The sequence below is a fragment of the Halichondria panicea genome, chromosome 3 (assembly GCF_963675165.1).
Source record: "Halichondria panicea chromosome 3, odHalPani1.1, whole genome shotgun sequence".
Classification (NCBI taxonomy): domain Eukaryota; kingdom Metazoa; phylum Porifera; class Demospongiae; order Suberitida; family Halichondriidae; genus Halichondria; species Halichondria panicea.
The window spans coordinates 1,819,763-1,828,862 of NC_087379.1; the positions used below are offsets into that span (position 1 = coordinate 1,819,763).

The window sequence follows — 9,100 nt, forward strand, 5'->3', positions numbered from 1 at the left end:
ATGCGTGCGCTAGTATAGTAGTAACCACAAGTAACAACATAGTGGTTTTGTGAGAATGTCTTCAATCAAATTAACTACAAGCTGCAAAAGAAAATCAGGTAGCTACACAAACTAATAAATCAATAACAAAATAACACAATCCAATAAATACAGAGCCAGATTTGTAGCAAAGGAGTGCCTTCAGTAGTAGATGGGAGAAACGTAAGTGTGCCAATAGACCCCAGTCTCAGTACAATCAGCACGAGTGTCCGAGTTCCTCAACTAGCATTAGTCACACAGCAGGTTGGATTGTCTTTTAATGTTAATACACACTGTCTTCATTTGTGTCGAGTGGAGACGTTTCTCTTCAGTGCTTTAGACGTGTACTATCCACGATTCGAGCTGTTCATGGCACTATCCAGTGTTGTCCTTTCTCCTCAATGGCCACCTGCATGTTGATACGTCCGGTTGAGTGGCTGGTTGGGTCTTCCACCATGTTCCAGCACACAATGGCATCGCATCCTTCAGAAGCTGGAGATCCTTGCCACCAAGTTAGCAGAATGGTCCTGTGGTCAGGTACGAAAAAAATATTGTGAACAGGGGTGATGACAAAAATAAGTTGGTTCCTATGGATGGATTCTACCTGACCCGGTGCCACTACATAATTATTCACTGTACATGCACATGTATTGTCCAGATGAAGGGGACAGTCACCTTTCTGGCAAAAAACTTGGGATGGAGGACCTATACTTACAAACACGCTAGGAACTCGTCTGGAAGGTTGGCAATCTGTGTTATTATTTATTTTATGTATCACACTCACAGAAGCTCATTTCCAGATGTCCTGGCGATGGAGGCAGTTACGACACACCATTCACTGATCAGCTGCCTCCCCAACCTCCCTATTCGGTCTGCTAATAAGCAGATGGAGCTGTGTGGACCTCACAAAAGCGGAGGTTCCACCAATCTGATGCCCGGGGAAGCCAAGCATTACTGCAGCCCAGACAAAGAGACTGGTCCAACTTGGCCTGGAGCACAGCACTCTGGTGACACTGAGGTCCAAGAGTGGTATTACACACAGGCTTTCATGGAAGCTCTGAAGGGGAAGGGAGTGAAAAGCAAGGCCCTGTGTATCAAGCTAGCAAAGCTAGTTCATAGTTTACCTTCAAAGTCCATCAAAACAGCAGCCAACCCTGGCAGAAGTCTATGAGCCAGCCAATTGTCAGCGCTGTCTGTAGCCCCAGCGTTGCCTATCTCTTCTCTTCAGGCTACTAACAAATGGCTCTTGATCTTCAACGCTAATTCTGCACTCTACGTACGCAATTGGGGCGTGGTCTACAGGCTTACGTCTTAATTTATACTCTAGCGTACGCGTACGCTAGAGCCAGATATAAAAAGTGTTCGATCTGACTATCTACGTACAGGACTTGGTCTATATTTAGCATGCTGCTATAATTAGGTAAGGTGAACAAAGTTACGGGCTGACTTTGTCCATGTACGGTCTAGATTTTTCGCTAGAGGGTGTGTCATGACAAAAAATTCTCATAAATAGATAACAAAGGGATTTTACAACAAAAGCTCTTCGTAATGTTGAAGAGCTGTGTGTAGTGCACCTGCAAACAAACAATCAAGTCCATAGCTCTACTGGTTTCCTAAGCGGAACTTCTTTTAGCTATATGATGAAAATCAAGTGTAAAATCTGTTGTCATCATCCTTTCCTCTCCATTTTTGGAATGCACACTAGTAGAGTGTTGCTTCATAATCCTGTGAAGGATCCATGTCTCCCCTGCAGGTAGTTTCATAGTTAGCTTTCCCTAGCAACGTGTGTGTGGGCGTACGTGGGCGTAGGTGTTCCAGCACCCTTAACCTTTACGGAAACAACCACTAGTGACTCTGTGTAGTTAAGGCCTGGGTCAGGCACTGATAAGATTAATTCTATTCATTACCAACATTTAATGTAGATGATGTACTGTTAATGAGATTCATAACCATTATTAATGTTATTCATTGCAATTGATGTCACGTGTCAAGAAGAAGTCAAGGTACTTGCTTAGCTAGCTGCTGGAACTATTGTACAGAATCTTTAGCAACAAATGCGGTGGACTTGCACAAGGTAAAACTAGTTGTTTAGGCCCTCAAAAGATAGAGTAGGTTGTCATGATTATATTTCCAGCGGGGGAAGTCAATATGTGCAAAACTGCCTTAGCTATACTGGCTTCTTTAGCTCTGACAGCCACTCTAGAGGTAGGGCTATGCTGTGTATCTCAAGAATACAGTAACTCCTACTCTTCCCCCGCCGGATATTAGTACCTAGCAATGATAAGTTCATCTAGCCTTGTTTTTGAAGCTTGATCTTAGCATCTTCATGGCCGCATTTGTAGTTCTTCTTATTAAAAGTGGCATGACGTCATCACCATTTTGGGGCTAATTAGCATAATTGAATTAAGCTAATTAGTTTTTTGGAAAAAGAAAACATTGTGCTTCATTTTGGATCATTTTGATGCAGCATACACTGTATATTGCAAATAATACAGCAGTATGAACATAGTGTTAAATTTTGGTATTTACAGCCAGACCCGGGCCTTAACTACGCAGAGGACAATGGCACAGAACAGCTTCCATGCATTTAAAACCATGAGCTATGTATTTCACCGTTAGAAACCAGGAGACCACATCTTTGTTTTTTATCTTCAGTTACATGTGCATATTATACGCAGCTAATTCAATCACTACACTCTTAATGAAAGCACCGCAGGTGCTGATGCCTCGGTGGAGATACCAAAGCTACATAACATAAAGCTACTAATAGCTTATTTTTGCAACTAGAGCACTAAAGTGCAAACCCTCGGCTGGTGACATGATTAAAAAGCAACCAGAAATATAATGCAGTGCATATAGTGATGTTGTTATCATGTACATGTATGACTTGCACAGCAACTCAGGAGCAATAAAACAAAACTCAAAACTAAAGTAACAACGTGCACATGGACTGGGATCACAGCAAAGAAGCCTGGAGTCTTAGACTAAGAGAAGTATGGCTCCTTCCAGGCTGGAGTACGTATAGGATCCAGAGTCAGTCAACAACCTTAGTCACACAATCCTACTTTTTCTTGACCGTATTCAATTGTTCCTGGTACGGGATCACTTCAGCTGAAAATACATAATCAAGCCTTGACTAGATATTTTTAGCTGAAGTGATCCCGTACCTTGACTCAAGGCCACGTGGCAAGTTTAAGCTTCTTAGCTTTTGCTCGCTTTTACTCGACAAAGAAGCTTTAACATCAAAATCTGCCACTATTTAAACCAAGATATTGTTGTGTGAAGACTACCTATGCTGCAAACGCAGTGCTATGGCATCCAGGTGAGTAGATATACTCGTTACAAACAAACAAACAAACAGACAAACTAGAGCACTAAAGTGCAAACCCTCGGCTGGTGACATGATTATAAAGAAACCAGAAGACTGATATAATGCAGTGCATATAGTGATGTTGTTATCATCATCATGCATGACTTGCACAGCAACTCAGGAGCAATAAAACTAAACCAGACTGGAGGCATGCTGAAACATTTGAGAACAGGTAGTAGTACTATAAATATATGCACTGTGGATTAGGATCACAGCAAAGAAGCATGGAGTCTCAGAGAAGTATGGCTCCAGGTCCTGCATGGATCCCAGTCAGCTAAAGCAAGCTTTCTGGTTTAATGACCCTGTTCCAATATTGTTCCTGGTATATACAGCTTTCTACTTTAGTGACCCTGTTCCATTGTTTCTGGACCTGGTACAGGATCACTTCAGTTATAAGTAACGCATGTGCAAGTTCTGTTCAAGCTACATTTTGCTCGCTTTTATTAGACAACGAAGCTTTAACACCGAAAGCTGCCACTATTAGAAGTACTGACTTGTTGTGTGGAGGCTACCCATGCTGTAAACGCAGTGCTAGAGCATCCAGGTAAGCAGACCCAGTCACAAGCTTCTTAGCTTTTGCTCGTTTTTATTTGACAACGAAGGTTTAACATGAAATTCTGCCACTATTAAAATTAATAACTTGTTGTATGAAGGCTATCCATGCTGTAAACGCAGTGCCATGGCATGCAGGTGAGTAGACTCACACATTACAAACAAACAAACAGACCAACGGACTACTATACCCGTGGCCGCCCACGCGCGCCTCGGGTAACAAACAGACAGACTACTATAACCCGTGGCCGCCCACGCGCCTCGGGTTAATAATTACACATGCAAACTCAAAGAGTGGGTAATGATCGACCATGGTTGTTGTTAAAAACAATCGATGCCAAAAGTTCAAGTCTAAAATTAATGGCTGCCATCAGCAGAGCCTTGCAGCTCTCTTCCTCACTCTTGCAGCTACCATAGGTAGCGTTCTAGTGCAGAGCTAACTACTAAGTAGAGTAGTAACACTCGGTAAACAAGTTTGGCTACGTGCTCTTCTGAAAAGGCTGCAATGGCATTCCAAGTAAGCAAAACTAGGCACATAAACTCGAGAACGAAGCATCATTTTGCAAATCCACGAATTAAAATCCAAGTAAACATGACTAGAAACTCTTACTTGCACTTGATTCATCCTTGAGCAGCTGTAGCAGTCTACACAGACACACACACACACAAACACACTACCGTATACCTCGCTTGCGCATGCGCACCGAGGCATGATAAACTACTTCCACCCACTAAGCTCACACAAGAGGCTGTTTTCCTTGGCTCTGCATGTCAGCCATTTTAAGTATTAGTTTCCTGGCCTGAAACGAAAAAGCTTTGTGTAGCCCTCCAGAATTGTAAGAAGTATCCTATAAAAGCAAGAACACGGAGCTAGAAGCATTTTTGGAAGTATAAAATAACTATACTAGTTTGTGTTGTTTCTTGTAACTTAATGATGGCTCAGAGCTTCCACTGAAAAATGTTTTGAAGATTGATACTTGTCATACAGATTGATACACCAATATAGTTATCATGCCACAAAAATCATTGTAAGAAAATCATAAATTAATCATGAGCATAAATATTCATGCATATGAGCAAACTGTTTACCGTAACCTTTAAGCTGACTGGATCCACTACTGAGTCAGGTACGTACCTAACGCCCAAATACTTGTACACATCCCATTAACTAAGTCAATCTTATGTCATAGCCATAAACACGTAAAGGAGTACCGTATAGCAGGTAATTTTCATTCGCGGGTAAAATATTCGTGGTCAGACCTCCAACCACGAAAATCACAAATATTTTGCCCCACGAAAATTACTCGCTATACGGTATATCAGAGGAGGTATGACAGGCGCGGTGCAGCTCAGGCAATTAACAATAATTATCCGCCCACTCACCGCCCACGTTGTATGTTTTTGCTGAGAGTAATCAGAGGCTAATTACTTGAGTTTTCATAGAACAGAGATAGGACTCTATAGAGACTGCAGACATCCTTTTTGATGAGAAAGTTGAAGAAGAACCTGTGAATGGTGCGTTTTATGTCTTTGTTGTAGATCTAGAGCTAGACTTACAGCTAGACATAGCCATAGCATAGCTAAGTAACCAGTCTAGCTACTATACTCGAGATGACTAGGATTAATTGTCTCTTTGTTTGTTTTCTAAAACTTTTCTGCAAAACGTACTTGCAACATACAACGGTAATTAGCAACTGGTACGGTAAATTCAATGCTTTTGATACGGTGTCAAAACGGAAACGCTTCGAACGTACTACGGACGTACTACGTAAACACGGGTACTTTTTTTGACCACTACTGTGTCTCCAGCAGAGGAGTATTGCCCCGGGGGAAGTACCTATAACTCATATAATTATTACACAATGCAAAAGAGGTTAGTATCTTATAATGGCTGACACAAGACAGTGTGCAGATTTGGAATGGGAATAATCGAGAAACCTACACGGACACTAGACAAAATTGTCACCAAGAAACGGAAACCTGATATACATGAAAACTTAACTAAACTATTGTAATACCAACAACCTCACCCCTCATACACACACACACACACACTCACTGAGACGTTTCCCTGTGTATCTCTGTCAGGAATGATGACTCCAAACTCTGTCTTGAACACACCCACCTCCCCCTCAGAGTCCTTGGACGAGACTACCTGCCGGCCAAGAGTACAAATCAGAGCTATTAGTACCGTATGTAGTAATATTGTGGCAATGAAACATTATGCGTAAATCAACAGTTTAACAGCTAATTGTAGAAAGTAGTTGCGGATCGACAAAGCCATTTACAATCTTTATCCATTGTTAAGTTAGGGACAAAACGATAGTCATAGTCACATTGTACTTATCAAACCATAGATTGAATAGCGAGAGGGATTGGAAACGGAAGTAGCGTCACGTGACATATTTTACATTGAATTTGCAGCATGGCACCTAGCTGAGAGCCTTAATTTGATGTCAATCCGTGTTACGATTGCTCAACATGCGGGAAACAATGTTTCATGAATTATAATCACTACAAGATATTCAGAGCCCCCCTAAAACGTCATTCTCATGCCCCCTAATGGTGGGTGAGCTCAGTTGGAAAAGAAAAAATACATTTTTGACTTTTGTGAAGATAGCTAGAGGTACAAAACGTTCTTTGTCATGCCATGAGATCTTTATGTACCTAGAATGCTTCTAATAATAGCTAAGACTGTGCAACTCATCGGTGTACTGTGTCCCATATGGTCTCAAGTGTCAGTTGGAAGTGTAAGTTTAGTACAAATGTAGTATAATCTAGCAGACAGTGGAAGGTACTCAACGTTAGATACACAGCCTCAATTACACCCCGGCATAATGCGGATATAATTCGAGGTAACTTCCATTTCTAATCCCTCTCTCTATTCGACCTATGGTAAAACATGTAGCTCAAGTTATAAGCACTCTAAGTTAATATCAAAACAGGGCCTATATTTCGAACATTTCACCAAGGCTATAATACATACATGTACATTGTAGCTACATAATTATGTAGACCATCTTTTTTTGCGAATGGATTCAAAAGCAATCACTGATCTAAACAGCATTGTATCAATTAATACACTTACATTTACATACATACACGTATAATCCTCTCCCTACACACGCACATGCACAAAAGGTCTAGAGCTGACTCTGTCTACTGTACGATACGATACACTAATTTCCTCACCTGCACAATGGAGGAGAAGGTGTCCTTGTAAATGACGTTACCGGTCTGACTGCTATATGAAATGTCCACAATCCCACTGGACCATCCTGTTATCACATCAGGCACTCCATCCTCATTCATGTCAAACCCTGCCATACATATCGGCTGGTGCTTCGACTGTGTGTGGGTGTGTGGGGTGAAACAGTACTCATAGTTATGAATATCCATTACTTCATCGTCCATACATTTTCAGTTTTCAAAAAGAAGATGGATATTCATTCTACAGGCTTTGAGGGACAGATAGTTAGACACACCCCCACTCACTTTGATCCTCCAGAATCTCTCTTGTCCGCTGTACACGCCCACTATTCCATTGGCGAGGGCGTAACTGAATTTGTCTCCCTGCAGGGGACACAGCGCCGTTGTGACAGGGAAACATGTATGTACTTTCAGCTATACATCTAAACTCTCCCTAAGGGTGGACCAAATAGGCAATCTCTCAAATATGACCGTTGATAACATATTAAAAGGTCTCGGAAATTGGATCCACGTAATTCAAGTTATGGCAGCTGAAAGTACTCTAACTATGAGCACTCTGGTTATGTGGTCACAGTTTGTGTACAAAACAACACCTCTGTACAATGGTCTAAACTTTGCTCTCCAAATGTACAGCAGGAGGCTCCACTACACACACAACACATGTCCATACACACACAGAGCTATACAGACACTAGCTCACCTGCGTACAGTTCATCGCCCTGGAACACTCTGATGTCATAGTCCTCAGAGCCGACCAGCAGCTCACTCCTCCCATCAGAGTTAAAGTCCGCCAGGGCCAGCGAGCACACATTGTCCCCGGTTACCTAGGCAGGTTGTCAAGGCTTGAGCAACAGCTATAATAATTATTGTTACATTCGGTAGTAGCTAGTCTTAATACATAACAAAATTGAAGAGGAACCATTTCATAGTGGTACTGAGTAGATACTCACTGTCCAGAACGAGTCTTGTCCCTCATGGTCCAGTCCAGTGATTGCACAATTACCCCCAACAAAGGCCAGGGGCTTACTCATGTCCGCCAGCTGCCCTATCAGTATGGTATTAGCTCCGTCAGGCAGCTGCATGGAGAGTATAAAGTGTTTGGACCTGTGTCATAGTAAGTCAAATCTTATACAGACATTGTTGGTTTTAGGGTGGCCACTATAGACAGTTTTTACTGTACATACTATCAGGAGTTACCCAACTGGTACAATCACGGCATTGCACATACATTGCACATACATGTAAATCTCAAACTAATGCATTTTGTGCTAACAATATATAGAAAGGCAATACAAATAAGTAACCGTTTACTACCCCAGGGTAGACCACACCCACCACCCCTCCCCCTCACCTCCTTATAGAACAGCTCAGAGTTTTGCTCCACATCATATGCCAGTACGTTGGTTTGGGTACCCACCACCAACACGTCCTGGTTCAGTTCCGGATCCAGTTTCCTCGCTGCCAATGATGTCACATGTTGTCCGATGCTCAGCAGAGTGATGTCAGAGTCTGAGGATGAGACTGAGAGACGAGCAGTGGATATGGTTGAGGGGGAGGGGCTGGACATACGCCGGTGAGGTGTGTGTATGAAAATCTACACAGGAAGAAAACTAAATAATTATTAGTTTTATGATCACGTAGACAGCAATCTGTTGTAAGCACAGGGAACGTAAGAACCAATGTGTGAATGTTGAGAGGTGCACTGTAATTAGAATGAACACTACCTTTCCACCATTTGTAGCTGCAGTTAGTGATGGATGCCTGCCATCGTAATGTCCGACCGTCACCAGTCTGGGGAAGATCTTCTGGTTCAGTTTGAGCGTGAAAATTGGTACCAGCATCTTTAGCTAGCTATATCAATGGCTTGATTAAATAAAGGGGGCGTAGCTGCTTGCCTGCAGCCTTTTCATCAACGATCATTTCCATTTGAGCAACATTTTTAATTTAGAC

At 42.2% G+C, this 9,100-nt stretch overlaps 1 protein-coding gene across 1 annotated transcript; it reads right to left on the bottom strand.

Moving 5' to 3' along the window:
- Nucleotides 1–1,505: 1,505 nt before the first annotated feature.
- On the bottom strand, nucleotides 1,506–9,059 carry LOC135334348 (Bardet-Biedl syndrome 2 protein homolog). Its single transcript, XM_064529512.1, has 7 exons — nucleotides 8,875–9,059; nucleotides 8,502–8,744; nucleotides 8,101–8,226; nucleotides 7,851–7,974; nucleotides 7,436–7,513; nucleotides 7,133–7,288; nucleotides 1,506–6,095 (listed from the first exon to the last, which is right to left on the bottom strand). Exons 1-6 carry the CDS (start codon nucleotides 8,989–8,991, stop codon nucleotides 7,254–7,256), a joined length of 723 nt encoding a protein of 240 aa, XP_064385582.1. The 5' UTR covers nucleotides 8,992–9,059; the 3' UTR covers nucleotides 1,506–6,095; nucleotides 7,133–7,253.
- Nucleotides 9,060–9,100: the final 41 nt, after the last annotated feature.

Coding starts and splice junctions, on each gene's coding strand:
- LOC135334348 (XM_064529512.1), bottom strand. CDS start 8,991: ATGCTGGTACCAATTTTCACGCTCAAACTGAACCAGAAGATCTTCCCC. Junction 8,745..8,874: donor CAGCTACAAATGGTGGAAAG/GTAGTGTTCATT, acceptor CTTCCTGTGTAG/ATTTTCATACACACACCTCA. Junction 7,289..7,435: donor AGAGATTCTGGAGGATCAAA/GTGAGTGGGGGT, acceptor ACCCACACACAG/TCGAAGCACCAGCCGATATG.